This window comes from Marmota monax, unplaced genomic scaffold, assembly GCF_021218885.2.
Source record: "Marmota monax isolate L192 unplaced genomic scaffold, Marmota_monax_Labrador192_F-V1.1 WCK01_AAM20220418_F8-fsc00014, whole genome shotgun sequence".
NCBI lineage: Eukaryota > Metazoa > Chordata > Mammalia > Rodentia > Sciuridae > Marmota > Marmota monax.
Window position 1 is genome coordinate 4,492,113 of NW_026695222.1, and position 18,017 is coordinate 4,510,129.

The 18,017-nt window shown below is 40.2% G+C and overlaps 1 protein-coding gene across 10 annotated transcripts in view; it reads right to left on the bottom strand.

Moving 5' to 3' along the window:
* The window catches only part of Plcb4 (phospholipase C beta 4), a 381,354-nt gene that overhangs the window by 143,939 nt on the left and 219,398 nt on the right, over window positions 1-18,017 (bottom strand). For all 10 annotated transcript variants that reach the window (XM_058575386.1, XM_058575387.1, XM_046433511.2 and 7 more), the window contains one exon: window positions 15,433-15,531. In XM_058575386.1, coding sequence (XP_058431369.1) covers window positions 15,433-15,516 — 84 coding nt within the window. In that variant the 5' untranslated portion in view covers window positions 15,517-15,531. The remainder of the gene's footprint in view (window positions 1-15,432; window positions 15,532-18,017) is intronic.

Consider the following 18,017-nt stretch of genomic DNA (forward strand, 5'->3'; position numbering starts at 1 on the left):
TCAAGTGTGTCCAAGTGAGCCCAGCCCAGAAGCTGACACTCAGGATCATGGACCACATAAATGTTGCTGTCTGAAGTCATAAGCTTTGGAGTGGCTTATTAAGTAGCAGAAGTTGATGCAATTATTGACAATCATGGAGCCTTTTTTTTCTTTTATTAAATTTGTGCATTTCAGTATGGAGATTTCTTGGAAAGCTGGGAATGGAGCCACCATTTGACCCAGCTATTCCCCTTCTTGGTCTATTCCCTAAAGACCTAAAAAGAGCATGCTACAGGGACACTGCTACATCGATGTTCATAGCAGCACAGTTCACAATAGCAAGACTGTGGAACCAACCTAGATGCCCTTCAATAGATGAATGGATAAAAAAATGTGGCATTTATACACAATGGAGTATTACTCTGCATTAAAAAATGACAAAATCATAGAATTTACAGGGAAATGGATGGCATTAGAGCAGATTATGCTAAGTGAAGCTAGCCAATCCCTAAAAAACAAATGCCAAATGTCTTCTTTGATATAAGGAGAGTAACTAAGAACAGAGTAGGGTCGAAGAGCATGAGAAGAAGATTAACATTAAACAGGGATGAGAGGTGGGAGGGAAAGGGAGAGAGAAGGGAAAATGCATGGAAATGGAAGGAGACCCTCAGAGTTATACAAAAGTACATACAAGAGGAAGTGAGGGGAAAGGGGAAAATAATACAAGGGGGAGAAATGAATGACAGTAGAGGGGGTAGAGAGAGAAGAGAGGATGGGAGGGGAGGGGAGGGGGGATAGTAGAGGATAGGAAAGGCAGCAGAATACAACAGACACTAGTATGGCAATATGTAAATCAATGGATGTGTAACTGATGTGATTCTGCAATCTGTGTATGGGGTGAAGGTGGGAGTTCATAACCCACTTGAATCAAAGTGTGGAATATGATATGTCAAGAAATTTGTAATGTTTTGAACAACCCACAATAAAAAATTAAAAAAAAAAATTGTGCATTTCAATTACACATTAAAAGTGGGGTGCATTTTGACATATATTCATAAATGCATATAACAGTTTGCTTCATTTTAAATCTGAAGTACTTCCTCTTTCTCTCTCCTCCTCTCTCCCCTGATTCCCTTTCTGTAATCTATTGGTCTTTTATTTATTTACTTACTTGTTTGGTACTAGGGATTGAACTCATCAAGGGCATCAACCACTGAGTCACATTTACAGCCCTATTTTGTACTTTAATATTTAGAGACAGGGTCTCAGTGAGTTGCTTGGCACCTCGCAGTTCTTGAGGCTGGCTTTGAACTCACAATAAGCCTCCCGAGCCATAGGAATTACAGGCATGCCACCTAGCTGTGTATTTTTTTTAATTGGTGCATTATAGTTACATAAAAATTGAAGTGCATTGTGATATGTATTCATATCTGCACGCAGCACAATCTAGTCAACTTCATTCTCCAGTTCTTCCCCTTTCCCTCCCTTCCTCTCTCCCCTTTGGTCCCTCAGTTCTATTCTACTGATGTCCCTTCTAACAACTGAGTCTGTGTAAACCCTTGTCTCTTTTCATTCTTAGCATATGCTCATTCCTTCCGTTAACTTCCATCTTTATGGCTCCGTTCTGATTTGAGATTATGGCTCCCGGTGGGCCATCCCCAGGCTCACTATTGCCCTTTGCCTCTCTGTAACTCCACCATACAGCCAGTCAAGACCGAGGTCTGCTAATCCCTCCATAGGGAACCATCTCTGCTCATTCCAATATGTTAAGATTTCTCCCTTTGAATTACAGGACATCCATCTGTGTGACTTATCACTTGTTGCCACACCTGTCACTCAACTTGCACGTTCTCATTGCTCCAGTCAAAGCAGCCCTTCCTTGTCACCAAAAGTGGCTCTTCATTCTTTAGCTCATGCACTAAGAGGAATAGGGATTGGGGGGCGGGGGTCTGTAAACTTTGTGATTTTAAACTGCTCTTCTAACCTCACCCACACAGGAGCACAAGGGTATCGGGAACCTGTGTGGCAAAAACCCAGGATGGTGCACTTCTGTTAAATGACTAACACTTCATCTGAATGAAGGCAGAGAATCAAAGTGGGGAGAGGCCAAAAGCCACTTAGTACCAGAAATACTAGCATGATTATTAGAAGGCTTAGTGCTCAGAGCTGACTACCAAAAGCTCTTTACAGTTTCTAACAGTGTTCCCAACTTACAGGTGGAATATTTTATTTACTCAGGGAGAGCACCTGGAACACAAAACAGATATGGTGTCAGCCATGATGGATTCTTCGCTTCGAAGAGGCCTCCACATGCAGGGTGACTCACTCTTCTCAAAGGACCCTTTGGCATTGTTCCCATATGAGGTGAGACTGATGCTCAGACAGGTGAACGGACTGGTTCAAGGTCATACTGGTAAATGTCAGGGTCATGACTAAACCAAAGGCTATTGTCTTCAAGTCTGCTTACTTTCTGGAACTTTCTAAACCACAAAAGCTTTCCTTAAAGGTCTCATGCTTGGATGACAATGAGCTCTCAGCTTCCGGGTATGAGAACCCAGATAACATTATCAGCACTGTTATTTCAAGGGCTGATGTGGAGGAAGGAATGGGCCTCCGTGTTTTTATAAAAGCCTGGCTGACGCCAGCTCTTGTTCCTTCAGGCCAACTGATATAATGCCTGGTGCCTGGCCATAGCTTTCTTATCACATGAGGAAGAAGCCACACGGCTGTGATGATGAGAAATGTGGATGAAGGGTAACAGAAGGCAGGTGGGTACAAAACCAAAATTGATAGGTTAAAAAAAAAAAAAAGATGCTCTCCTGACCCACCTGCCTTCACAGCACCTGTTTTCTAGTTCAGAAATGTTAAGAAAATGGCTTGTGAGGGGTAGGGATGTCGAGAGCTTGTCTCGCATGGGCAAGGCCCTGGGTTCAATACCCAGCTCTGTTAAAAAAAAAAAAAAGATATATTTTGGGGGCTGGGTGTGGCAGTGTACACCTGCAGCTCCAACTGCTCGGAAGACTGAAGATGGAGGGTCAATCAAACCCATGAGCTTGAGTCTGGCCTAGGCAACACAGCAAGATCCCAGCTCACAAATAAACTGCCTGCAGAGACCCAGCCAGCAAGTGGAAGGACAAAGACTCCAGTTCACCTTCCTTCCAGTCCTGGTGTTCGCTCCCTGTTAAGGTTTGGACCTTGAATGACCCTGAAAGGCCCATGGATTAAAGGTTTGGTCCCCAGGGTGGCACTAGTGGGAGATGGTGGCGACTCCTGGAGGAGAGCCTTAGTAGTAGACCCTTCCATCATTAGGAGTATATCCTCAAAGGGGCCTGTGGGACTCTGGAACTGTCCTGCTCTCTCTTTTTTGGCTTCCCAACCTCTAGGAGAAGGGCTTTGCTCTGCTATATGCTCCACATCATTGCCATCTGACAGCCCCATCAGAGGCCCAAAAGTGATGGGTCCATCTGATTTTGGACTGCAATATCCAAAACAGTGAACCAAAGTAAAACTTTTCTCCTTATAAGTTAATTACTTCAGATACTTTGTTACAGTGACCGAAAGCTAATACCTTCCATCCTTACAAATCATTCTCCATACAGTTACCAGTATAACTGTCTCCAAAATGTATATCAGACGATTCAATCCCTGTTGAAATTGGCCTTCTGTAGATAGCATTCAGAATAAAATTCAAGCTCCTAGGCCTGGTTCTACCCCATTTGTTCTCATACTTTAGTGCACACTGAACTTCTTTGAAGGGCTTGTTAAAACCTATGTGGCTGGCCCATCCCTGGAGCTTCTGATTCTGTAGGGCTGTGGTATGGTTCTAAGACTTTGCATTTCTATTACAGTTCTAGGTGGTGCTGATGATGCCGGTTTGAGGACCTCATGTTGAGAACTCTGCTTTGAAGCTGGGCATGATGGAGCACACCTAAAATCCCAGCAATTTTGGAGGTTGAGGCAGGAGGTTGCAAGTTGCAAGGCAGCCTGGGCCATTTAAGGGGACTCTGTCTTAAAATAAAAAATAAAATAAAAGGAACTGGGGAATGTAGCTCAGTGGTAAAGTGTGCCAGGGTTCAATCCCCATTACAAAGTATGGAAGGAGGTGGGGTTTGGGGAGAAAGGGAACTGTGCTCTAGAGCATAGAAACTTCTGCCCACGTCTCTTTTGATGATGGCCCTGCTCGTGATGCCCACTCCAGACCTCAGTCCTGCTCTTTGAACATATCAATTTCTTCTTGCCTCAGTGTGTTGTACCTATTGGTTCCATGTCTTAGGATGCTTTTCCCTTAGTTCTTGGCCAGTTTGGTTCCTCCTTCCCATTCACAGTCACATTAAGTGTTGCCTCTAGAATAAAGGCTTCCCTGACCACCTAACCCACACCACTGCCCCTCCCCTACTCTTCAGTGTCTGCCTCTCTGCTCACTCCTGTGTCATTATATTGAACATCATTAGGAATTTGTTGGCTCATCGCTATGCTCATGGATTTACTGCCCATCTCCTGCCATGGGACTGTAAAATCCTCAAGGACTGAGACTTGGTCTTGGTCACTGATATCTTGTTTATCTTGGCCGTGTTGAACAGCAGCTGGCACTACCGGTTAAGTGAATATGTCTCATCTTAGCTGTAATGGACAATGCATTCAACAACAACAACAAAACCCTTCTATATTTTCTAACCTACTCTAAATTTTACCTAGAAAACTGCATTTTGTTCTTTCAGTACCTTATAATTATAAACGGATGTAAATAATGCTGCCTTTGATAAAACAAAGTGCATATCTGAGTCACTTAAGGGTCCATTGAACTCAATATTATTTAACATTGCTAAGCTGTAATTATAGTTTGTGGTAGCATAATAACTTTAACAAAATAATTCATGTGCAATATCATGTGTGATATACAGACATAAATATTTAAAAATGCATTGGTACCCCTAATTATAATATTCTGTGAATATTTTTATTTATTTATTTGTTCAAACATTTCTGCATAAACAGACTTTTTTTGGTAGTGCTGGGGATCCAACCAGGGCCTCTCACATGTAGCAAATGTCCTAACACTGAACTAAGTCCCCGTTCCTTGTATTTGTTATTTTGAGGCATGTGAGTTTTACTAAGTTGCCCAGGCTGGACTCGAACTAGAGATCCTCCTGCCTCAGCCTCTTGAGTCCTTAGGTTTACAGGGGTGCACCACTGTAGGGGGCCATGAACAGACTTTCAATTCAACCAGATAAATCCTCAATATCATTTCCCACCTAGGAGTGATCAATAACTTACTCTTAGATTAGCATAAACCATTTTCTAACAGATAATCCTTTAATCCAACAGTTCTCAACCTTAACTGATATTAAGATTGCCTATACAGATTTTTTTTTTTTAAATAATGCCTCAGCTCCAAACCAGAGCAATTAGATAATATCTCAGGAGAAAGCAGATATCAGTATTTGTAAAAGCTCTCCAGGTGATACTAATATGCAGACACGGGGCAGGGTTGCAGAGATTTAGGAAACTGACTGGGGCCCAAACCTCAGTCTTGAGTTGATCTCATATTCCTAAGATAAGAATTAGGGTAACTCACCACAAAATCTTGCTATAAAAATCTAAAATAACTGTTTGGCATAAACCCCTCTTCATTCATATATATATATTTTTTTCCTTCCTCCCTCCCTCCCAACCTTCCTTCTTTCCTTCCTTTCTTTCTTTTTAATGTGGTGCTGAGGATCAAACCCAGGGCCTCAGGCTTGTGAGGTTGAGTGAAGAAGACCATGAGGACCCCATTCTTCAATCCCATGGGGATACCAAGAGTCACCTTGGGACTTGAGGATGGAGGGGAAAGAGGCACCCATTTGCTCATCCTCTTAGATGGTTTACTAGGTCAACCAATTCGCTTTCTGCTGAACTTATTTTTAACTCATACTGCTGTGAATTCTATTATAGGCAAACGTTTCTCAGGTGCTACAGAAGACACAATGGTCCTATCATTTTCAGTTTTAGCTTTTTCCCATTTTAAGGTTTAAAAACAACATAAGTGCTTCCATGAAGGTACCCCTTATCCTGCATTATCTTTGTCTTGTAGCACTCAGCTTCCTGGGCCAGAGATTCCAACCTTGGGCTGAGAATACACTTCAGTGGTAGAGCACTTGGCCTAGGATTCAATTCCCAGGACGAGGGGGGGGGGGAGGGGGAGATCCTTTAATTCATTCCCATATTTAAAAACTCCTTTACTTCTCTATGTATTTGACCTATTACTGTCCCTTGTCCACAGGTGAATAATTAGTTCCATTATTGGCTGTCTTGCCATCTTTTCAAACCTTAGTTCAGACTAGAACTGGACATTTAAAACAAAATGAAAAATTTTGGTGTCACTTTAATCCCACCTTCGACCCTACTTCTACACTCCCAGACTAATGACACAAGGAATCCATCATGCCCTGTTTGCATTTGTTATCGCGGCCTTACCCCTTCCCTGCAGAAAACCTAGCAAAAGGTTCCCTTATAGCTTTCAGGATTCAGTGCCAAAGCACTGGGCTGGAAAGTAAAGCCATCTACAGTACAAGCTTACTTACTTACTCTCTGCCCCAGCTGGACAGGTCACTTCCCCTAGTGTAATGTCTGGTCACCACGGAGACCCCTGCACAACCTTTGGCCTGGCCTTCATCTTAGCTGTGTTTTGAATGGTTATTCAACTTGTCAGTCAAGACTCAGTCCAAAAGAGACCTCCTCTCTGAAGTTCCCTGGGTTAGTCTCCTCAGCCTGCTGCCCCTTCCTCTCTTATAAGACACACGTTCCACCACCTTCCTCATCACAACATGGTTGTGGAGAAGAGAGAAGGGGTGGAAGTGGAGGGTGTCAGGGCCACATGCTACATGCCTGGAGTTTCAGACTGAGAAACCTGCACTTAACCTTATCTCCCACAGAACATAAAGACCCTCTGGTTTTTCCTGCATTTTTCCAGCCTCTTCTACATTCCAACATTTGTCTGGACCCTCACTTTAAATGTAAAGTTAGGGTTTTTTTGTTTTGTTTTGTTTTAACAATAATTAAATGTTTTGTCTACTTTTAGGTTGATTCTACAAGTTGAAATAGTAACTAACATTATCATGATGACAGCTCTGTATGCATGTTTTTTAAAAATTATTTATTTATTCCAATTTGTTATATGTGACAGCATAGACTTTAAGTCATATTACACATATAAAGCACAATTTTTTATGTCTCTGGTTGTACAGAAAGTAGAGTCACACCATTCAAGTCTTCATACATGTGCTTAGGGTAATGATGTCCATCTCATTCCACCATTTTTCCTACCCCTGTGCCCCCTCCCTTCCCCTCCATCCCCTTTGCCCTATCTAAAGTTCCTTCATTCCTCCCATGCCCTACCCATCCCCATATGGATCAGCATCCTCATATCAGAGAAAACATTTGGCCTTTGGTTTGGGGGATTGGCTTACTTCACTTAGCATAATATTCTCCAACTCCATCCTTTTCCCTGCAAATACCATGATTTTTTTTTCTCTGTATCTTTATATTCTTTTTCTTTCCTTATTTTATTTTCCAGTGCTGGGATTAGAATCCAGGGCCTGGTGCATGCCAGGCTAGTGCTGTACCAGGGAGCAACATCCCCAGCCCCATAAGTATCCTTTTGTGTAAATAAAAGTAAAGTGCTACAATTCTATTCTTACTCTTTAAGCTCAATATTCTAACCTTGGGTACAAATTAAATTACCCAAACTTGGAAATACAATAACAAAATTACTATGTATTTTTTTTTCAGTTATACTTGGGAGCACTGTTTTATGAAACTCACCCAAGAACAAATTACATCTATAGAAAAATGCACCTTTGACTTGCTAATCATAGTTAGTGCCCACATCCTTTGAACTTAACAGTTAATTTGAAAATGTTTCTTTGTCGTTGATGTTATTTGTTTTTGGTTCCATGGAGAGGCAGATGATTTGCGTCTAGTAGAAAAAGACAACCACATAATAGGTCATAGTTTTATGGCCCTCTTGGGCATTAACGAGTTTTGTATGTAATTGACAAAGCTTATTTCAGCTTTCCTTTCCTGACTATATAAAACTTGTCTTCCTCAAGTCCTCCTACAACTGACTCTACCTCCTGCTGGTGTCCTCACTGAGGAGTTAAATAAACCTTTAAATCAAAACACTTTCTTCAAGGGTTGTGTTTTTAGTCTTTTGAGAATTATATTTGGCAAAGGCTTTGCTTCACTGATGCACAACCTATGGGATGTAAGCTGCTAGAGGTTTTTACCAAGTTCCTCAAGGTGTCCCACAATTTTCTATCAGTTGCTGAGGCTGGCCTTGAATTTGCAATCCTCCTGCCTCAGCTTCTCCAATTGCTGAGATCACAGGCATGCACCACCACTTCTAGCACCAATTTGATATCAGGACTGCCTTGTACTGAGGCCAAAGTTAGCCTGCTCCACTCTGGGCCAGGATTTCTTTAGGCTCTTGTACTTTGATCCTCTGTCTGGCAATTACAAAAATTGTTTCAGGTTACACAGCAGCAGCTGTAAGCACCAATTTCCTCCACATCTGTGGGTGTGAAAGGCAGGAGCTTGTAGGGCAGAGGTGGGAGGCTAATGTATAAGGAAGGCTTCACCAGTGTTCCAGAAACATCAAGGACTGAACGTCTGCATTTTCCAGACTAGAAACAAAATGAAGTCACTCACACTAATGGTTCACATCACCAAATGAAACTATTAACTGACCCTCCATGAAGTCAAGAGAGAGAGATAATAGGCAAGTCTCCCAGAGAGGTCATTTTCAATTGGAAAGGTAATGAAATTCCCTTTGTTTTGATCCTTATATAAAACAGGGATGCTGACCAGAGGGAGAGAGAAGGAGAAGGAAAGGAAAAATACTGGGGAATGATACTGACCAAATTATATTGCCATATAGTGTACATGTAGGAATATGTAACAAAAATCCCACTATATATATCTATAATGCACCAATAAAAATATGGGAAAAATCATGCTTCGTATTTAAACTTGGTAAAATTTACTCTATGTGTGTTATTCAGTGATTCTTAAAAATTAAAAATGAGAATAAAAGAGGAAAGTCAATAAAAGGGATCTGAAATTACCCAATCAGTTATTTTTCCATTATTTTTCTCTCTTCCTCTAGTGGCTTTACAAGGAAAGTAACTTTTAAATGACTGATTCATTTTCCATTCTTTGTTTCTGGTTTTCTTCATCCAATTTCTGTGTATAAAAACAACTTCATCTGCTGGGCTCCTTGGAACCCTTATTCTATTTTGTGGAATGACGTGTTACCCGCTTCTAGAGTCAAAAGTAAAACTGGTCTCAGCAACTCGGGAGGTTAAGGCAGGAGGATCTCAAGTTCGAGGTCAGCCTCAGCAACCTAGTGAGACCCTGTCTCAAAATAAAAAATACATATATAAAGGTCTGGGGAAAAAGCTCAGTGGATAAAGTGCCCTTGGTTCAATCCCCAATACTGCAAAGAAAGAAAGAAAGAAAGCTAATTAAGATTTATTGTAATTTTTGTACTTGACATTGGAAAAGGACTTGTCAGCTCACCTCAGATACAATCAAGTCCCATGAGTGAGAAGAAAAGGTAACCTGAGCTGGGACTTGTGATATGAGAAGGGGACTGGTGATAGAGGTAAATCTTCAATAAAACACTTAATCTCTGTTCTGGCTCCCACTAAGAAGAAATGGCTGGGGAAAACTATAGATTGCAAGGAAGTGATCTGATAATGACCTCTTTGCTTTGGGAAAGGAGGATGGTAGTTTTAAACCTGGTTATAGTTTGTGGTGATTATCTACCTCATCCAGGCCTATAGCTATGTAAGTTGAAATTTAATTAAAACGAAATTATATGAAGCTCAGTTCCTTGGTTCCACTAGCCACGTTTCAAGGGGTAAATAGCCAAGCCTGGGTAGTGGCTGCTGTCATGGGCAGCACAGGTTCAGATCAGGTCAGACACTGAAGAATGTTCTGCCAGGAAAATGCTGGCCTAGGACAGGAGCCTTTTTCTTAAGGATAAAGCTCTTTTTAAATTTTGTCTGAGTATACATATTACCCTATAAACTGATACAAGAGGGAAGAGCTCAGGAGAATATGGAACAAGAGTCTCAGGTTCAAGGAGCCCAAAGGGCTCAGAATTGCGAAGGGACTAGAATATTTTTCCTTGGCTTAAGAGGGAAACTATTACGGTTTAGATATGAGAAGTCTGCCAAAACTCCTGTGTGAGACAAGGCAAGAATATTTGGAGGGGAAATGATCAGATTCTGAGGGCTGTAACCTAATCAGGGGATTAATCCTCTGATATGGATTAACTTAGGTGGTAACTGTGGGCTGTTGAGGTATGGCTGGAGGAAGCAGGTCACTGGGGGTGTGCCTTTCAGGTTTGTACTTTGTCCCTGGTAAGCAGAGCTCTTTTTCTCTGCATCTTGGCCCTTTGACCTTCTTTCCCCATCCACGCCATTCCCCATGATGTTCTGCCTCACCTTGGGCCCAGAGCTATGGGGTGAACCAACCATGGACTGAACCTCTGAAACTGTGAGTCAAAATAAAATTTCCCCCTTTAAATTGTTCTTATCAGGTCTTTTGGTCACACTGATGAAAAAGCTGCCTAAAACAGAGTCTAATAATGAAAGTAACTTAGAAAGCAGAGTGGTTGCCTAGCATGTGTAGGGCCCTGGATTCAATCACTAGATCACACACACACAAAAAAAATAGTTTTGCCTTTACACAACCTGTAATTCCAGCAGGATTAGGGGAAAACAGGTTTGGTAGTGGCATGCAACACAAACTGTTGTATATGTAATGTCTGAAATGTTGTATATGTACAGTCTGCCTCAAAAGAATTCCTTAGTAATACAGAAAGAACAAAATAATGCTTGAATGCAATACACGTTAAAAAAAAAAAAGAAGAAGAAAGAAAGAAAGAAAAGTATCCAGCACAGTGAGGCATCCCTGTAATCCCAGTGACTACAGACAGGAGGAATTCAAGGTTTGAGGCCAGCCTAGGCAACTTAGCAAGAATCTGTCTCATAAGATAAAAAGGACCAGGGATATAGCTCAGTGGTTGAGTGTCCTGCGGTTCAATCTCCAGTACTACCACTCAAATAAATAAATAAATAATGTTAATTAACAAATAAATATGTAAACAGTAACCATTAAACACTTGTTTTTCCTGATCTGGTGAGTGCTCACCCACAGCATAAAATAATTCCTTGCATTCTTAAAACAAATATGAGGGGTATAATTAAATGTTCATCTGATAGGTCCAGTGAAATGATAACATTAGTTATTACCATATAGTACCCACATGATAGGTGCTTTGCACTTATGCCCCTTCAGAAGACAGTCCCTTTGCTCTGACACTCAGGATGCTTGGGTTTTGTTTTCTCTAATTCCTGTTCTTTCCCCAGGCTATCACCTGCCATCTCTTAGTACTATTTATGCACAAACTATAGAAAACACCTTTTGTGGTTATGTTTTTACAACTAAATATTTGAATGGCTCTGGCTTCAATGAATTTCATGTTTTAAGATTGGGAAATAACAAAAGCTGGCCATCAACCAGCTTGAAATATTATTTGACCTTTTGGTTTGAAATGCTATAGAAAGAAATATGTTTATAAAATTAATACTTATTTACTTGAAATCCTGGTGAACCTCACTCCATAAAGTTGATAGCTTAGCTACATGACATTTAATACTTGTTCCAGGTTTCCTTCCTCCTAACTTTACCTGTTTTCAGAGGAACCTGCAAGAAGAGCAAATGCCTTTGGAAGCACAGCTAACCAGTATATTCTAAATATCAACTGTGCCTAGGTTGGGTATCACTATCACCAAGATGACAGCGTACGGAAAAAAAATAAGTTTAACTTTATGAATGTATCTCTTTCTATAACATTTCAAACCAAAAGGCCAAATAATAACCCCCCCCAAAAGAATCACAAGAAATAAAAAAGGATTCAAATGTTGAACCAAAGTTCATCAAATCATATTTCACTTGATTTACAAAGAAAAGTAATTTTTCTCTGTTTGGACACATTAAAGTAGGAGAGACACCCAGCCAGTGTTTTTATTTAATGTTTTCCAAATGATCTCTGAATTATTAGATGCTATGCAGTATTTTCAAAACTATCTTGTAGATTTCAAAAGCCTGGAAAATTGTCTTAGGAAACTGCAAATCTTTTAGGTCACTGAACAGATTCTGGAACAGATTGTCTCACACCAGCTCATACTAAAGAAATATGGCCATTGATGGGGTTCAGGAGATGTTATCCCAAAATATGGCACTTTGGCATTTGAGACAACAACAGTAGAAGCAGGAAGGTCACTCTGGCCTTTCCCTCACCACCCTCTACCCTGAAGCAAACCACAAAAACCAAGCTGACCCAGAGGGATCCTCCTTACATGCAGGGGGATGTTCTTTGAGAGCCTGCGGACACAGAGAAGAATCTGAACAAACATCCTTCAGCTGTTAAGTTCCTCCCAGTTTATTATTTGATCACATCCCCTTTGTCCAGTCATTCTTCTGTATGTCTATCCAACCAGACTAAGCAAAAGTATACCCAGGTTTCCCTGATCCTCTGAATCTTCATTTCTGAAGGCGCCCATGTCATGCAAAACATTAAATAAGTTTGTATGCTTTTTTCCCTCATTAATCTGTATTTTGTTTTAAGGTCTCAGCTATTGCCTAGCAATGGGTGGGAATATATATATATATATATATATATATATATATATATATATATTTTTTGTTTTTTTTTTTTTTTTTTGTTTTCCATACGCTGTCATCTTGGTGACAGTGATACCCAACCTAGATACAGTTTACCTGGGAGAAAGACTTGAACATGCTTCTCAATTAGTTTTTGACCTTCCTTGCCAAGTTGTATATAGTGAATATAAGTAGCCAATGGAAATAATTTACTTTGAATTATGTGTGAACTATATATAATGATTGATCATGATCATTTTTATTTAAAAATATTTCATGCAGTATACTCCGATATTTTGAATATGTTGATGATCAGATCCACACATGGGATTGTCAAGGATTATTAAGAAGTCTCTCCCATTTCAGTTATCAGAAAATGAATAGTCAGGGGTACGGTTCAGTGGTAGAATGTTTGCTTAGCATGTGCAAAGCCCTGGGTTCCATTCCCAGCAAAAAACAAGAAAAGAGAGAGTGAGTCATGAAGACAGGGAGGATGGAAAGAAGGAAGAAAGGAAGGGAAAGAACTAACAAAAAACAAAAACCAGACAAGCTTAGAATGAATTGTGTGCAAAACCCTTTTTGACACTAGACATTGTCAATGTTTTACAGTTACAGACATTTAGCAACTTACAGATAAATTACTGAAAGATAAGTAAAATACTGTCCTTGACTTCAAGCAAGGTAGAGTATAGTAGGAGAGACAGAAATATTAAATAAAATGCAAAGGAGGTGAAATATGTGTTGAGGTAGGTTAGTGGTAGGACAAATGTGATATCTCTTGCTGGATGGCTCAAGGAATATATCCAGAAGTGAAGATTTCTCATCTGGGTTCTAAAGGATGAGAAGGAGTTTTCCAGTAACAAGTTACAAACAGAACAAATAGAAAAAGAAAAGAACATCTCAGGAGGAGAGAGAGTAGCATACATAAGTATGTAATAGAAAAGTTTATGAGGGAATTATAAGTGGTTTGCTAAGGTTAAAGGAGAGGACGTGTATGAAACTGGAGGTAAACAATTCTGTACTAATTACATAGAAGGCAAATTATGCAAGGCCTTGAGTTTATTGAGGAGTTTTCTTTATCCTAGAGTGGAAAGTCATGAAAGCTTTTTAAACAGATGAGGAACAAGATGACTAGGTAGAAGCATATTATTTTCTTCCTTCTTATAGCAAAATGAAGTTAGCTTTTATTTCCTGTTGGTGGCAACGTTTCAGATACATGAATAGGTGTCTCTTTAATATTTTATTTCAATACAAGGATAGTGAAGACATCTTGCTCACCTTTTGCATGCTCAAATTTGTTTACTTAAAAAGCAGCTATCAAGCCAGGTGTGGTGGCTCACATTTGTAAACCCAGATGCTTCAAGGCTGAGGCGGGAGGATTGTAAATTTGGGGCCAGCTTGGGCAACTTAGCAAGATTCTGTCTCAAAATAAAAAAATTAAAGGGGCTGGGGAGGAGCCTCAGTGGTAGAGTGCTTGTTTAGCATATGTGAGTCCCTGGGTTCAATGTCCACTATTAAAAAAATATAAAAATAAAAGCAACTAGATATACATCTTCTATGATACATGCTGGGAAAAGCAAGTCAACAGTCCTCAGTCATGTTAGAACCCCTCACAGAAAATTACTTTCTGCATCTGACAATCAACCTCAGGGACAGCTGGCTAATCAGGCCACATAAACATCTCACTGATATTTTTCTTTTTCTTCTTTCCCTCCCTCCCTCCCTCCCTCCCTTCCTTCCTTCCTTCCTCCCTCCCTCCCTCCCTCCCTTCCTTCCTTCCTTTTTTCCACACTATATTTATAGACTGAACCCAGAAGGCTCTATCGACCACTGAACTACATCCCCAGTTGTTTTTATTTTATTTTATTTTTCATTTTGGGACAGGGTTTTGCTTATTTGCCCAGGCTGGCTTCAAACTTGTGATCCTCCTGCTTTAACCCCTCTAACTGCTGAGATTTCAGGCGTGCACCACCAAGCACAGCCATTGTATTGATTTTAAAAGGAAAGAACTCTGACTCTAAATGGTTTTAGGAAGTCTTATCTTTTACTTTACCTTAAAGGCAACATAAATTCCATGACATACCCCTCCTCTGGTCCTCTCAGACTCAAGGACAACAGATTTACAAGGCAAAGAGGCTTCACCTCACCTCTCTTGCCCTGCTAAACAGATTGTTGGTCAAAGCCCAAGCTCTGGAGGAAGCCTGGAGCCACTGCCACCTTGCAAGGGCACAAATAAAAAATGACAGAAGCAGGGGCACGCAAAGCCTTGGTCACAAAGGTCTGTGCAATGAAATGAACAAAGTAAATGGCTAGCACAAAGTCCCAGCACTGCTACATTTTAACAAATGGAAAGGTTTATATGGAAAGGCCGCCAAAAGCTTAAGCAAAACCCTTACTCCATGAAACCCATCCATAAAACCAGAATAACAGTATCAACCTTGGAAGGTTGTTGTTGAGAAATTAAGCAAATAACACACACAAAGTGCTTGGAAGGTAGTCTTGCACTTGGTGAGCACTTGATGATAAATTACAGGACTGTCGTGATTATATGTGGCACAGGATGAGCATCACAAATTAGAGTATCATTAATATTATACCTCATAACTGCCCTCTAACTATTCCAACTTATGAATCTCCAAGAGGTTCTTACTTCTGTCAAAGAATATTTGCTCAATACCGTAATTAAGTTAAATAATTATTAGAATGTTTTCAGTGAAAAGATTAATAGCTCTTCTTTACCTCTTCATATCTGTCAAAAACTGCTCCTTCTTGCAAAAAGGAAGGGACTTCCTTCTGCCAGTTAAATTCATAAGGTTTGGCCATGATGATATTCAAGACCTAAAAATGAACAAAGAATATCTCATTAGTGTATGATGTTAAAACACAAGTGGCCATCCAATGTTTACCACCTTGCATTTACGTATCTGAAATGGCTTTTCTCTAAATATGCAGAATAAGTCCATAAATTATCATTCTTTTGTTTTCTCTTCTCTTTATCTGACTCCAACTTTTCTTCCAGGCTTTTACCCTGGAGAGAAATTATCATTTTATACATTACATGCTATAAAACAGATCTTCAGAGAAAAAAATGGACCTTCAATAAACAATTACAGGACAGCTAAAAGTTAGCATAAAAGACAGATTAGAAAACAAGATGATGCCAGGCTCCTCAGTGGTGCATGCCTGTAATCCTAGGAGGATCACCAGTTCAAGGCCAGCCTCAGCCATTTAGGGAGGCCCTAAGCATGATAAGAAAGAAAAAAATAAAATAAAATTTAAAAATGCAAGGGACAAGGATATCTCAGTGGTAAAGTGTCCTTGGGTTCAATTTCTAGTACCAAAATATATATGTATTTTTAGTACATATTTTTATTACATATTACATATATTTTATATACACATATATTTATTTTTAATATATATTATTAAAAAAAAAACAAGATGGTGAGGGCCGAGTTTTAGCTCAGTGGTCGAACATATGTTCCACATGTGAGGCACTGGGTTTAATTCGAAGCACCAAAATAAAATAAATCAACAAGGATGGCCTCGTTATTTGGCAGACTACAGAACACGATGGCAAAACATCCCTCCTCTGCTGACCTTTATGTGTTCTGTGATGTTCTCGTTCTTGACAACCATCCCTTTAAATTTTTCTCTTTGGTTTCATTTTCAAAGGAATAGCAAAAAGAGGCATCTGATATAAAAAGCTCATATCAGAGATAAAAAGAAAGCTTTTATCCACGTGCATCATTGTTCACTGGTCTAGCTCTGGTTCTCCCAGGATCAACCTAAGTGCCCAGTACATGATGCTTTTCAGACATCACTGCTATTCTTGCTACTAAACTATTCATCTCCCTTTTGGGTACCAATTTCATCAAAATGGTCTTATTATATGAAGGACTCTAGCAGGTGCAGAGGCTGATGGAAGGATTTAGGATTTGGAGGGTGACGGATTTAGATGCTGATCTCTAAAGGAGATCTGCAGTGAAGTTGGGAATACTTGAATACTCCTCCTGCCCCCAGCCCCAGAGTTTTGGGTTCAAAACAAGGTAAGAGGTATTTTGGAAAAAATGATATTAAAGTTTCCCCTCTTTTTCCCCCCAATTTGAAACTGGGGAAGGGAAAGCTTGTTTCTGTGATATCTCTGAAATGCTTCCCTGAGTTTGGCATTAGAGGCAGTCTCTGGCTTGTTTTAAATAGGTGGTACAACTATGACCAACAGATTAGAAAATGCCTGACCCAGCCAATTACAGTTTACAACAGTTTAATCCAGGTCACTGATTTAAAAATGGGCACAAATGAAGTTCAACAGACTTCACATAAAGTTAAAGGGACAGATACTTCCTTTTAAAGGTATGCAGGGAGACGGACAGCGGGCTGACCACTCTATATAACTATATCCTTTTTTCAATTATCCAAAATCCCCACCCACAGCTAATTACAAAATGCTTTCACTAGGTCCTGCCAAAAGTTCCTCTTCTTTAATCCTCTAGCTTGCCCTGTACAGATTCACTCACAGGGCATTTCATTACCTCCTCACCCACTTCAAGGGTACCACCTCACCATACAGAGGAAGGGAGCAGCCTTCTGGAGGAACCCAGGAAGTCAAGGTGGATTTACAAAGTCAAAGAATTGATAGATAGCCCGCCATCTTTTCCAGTGTAAACACCATGAGCAGTTACTGGAAGGGAGCCAAAGGGCTTTTAAATAGTCTCATTGTTTCTAGATTCTTATGCAACTGAAGGGGTTAGTTATTGCACTGACTACAGAGGAAAAACTCTGGGCAGCAGAGAGCTTGGTAGAATGGGAACCAGAGAGCAGGGGAGTCCTAAGTGGCCTTATTTCATAATAAATGACATAGAGCTCCTTCTATAAAAGACGATGAGGCACTCAAAGAGTTAGTAGAAGGAGCACAAAGGAGCCAAGGTGGGCTGTTGAGCTATCAGATATATAAGCGGCATAAACACAAAGCACAACACCCACGAAGATGGTCTCCCACCAGTTCAACTGAAGTCAACCAAGGAGGGGCAGCTGTTAGGTAGTAGCCAGCAATGAGCAGTGAAATACATAGTAAGGTCATAAAGCATTCTTTAAATTACTTTAGGATCCTTCTTCAAACTATCGTAAGAAATCAAATGACAGCAGTTAATCCGTAGAAAACAAACAAAAACAAGGGAGCTATTTATAAAACACAAACACGTCAAGAAAAAAGGATTAATGGGACTATTCTTGACAGGGTCTACTGAGGTTGATGCGAAGTTAGGAATTATGGCTGTAAGTGTCTCCATTTGTCTGGGAAGGAAGAGTCCTTTAGTAGAGCAGGT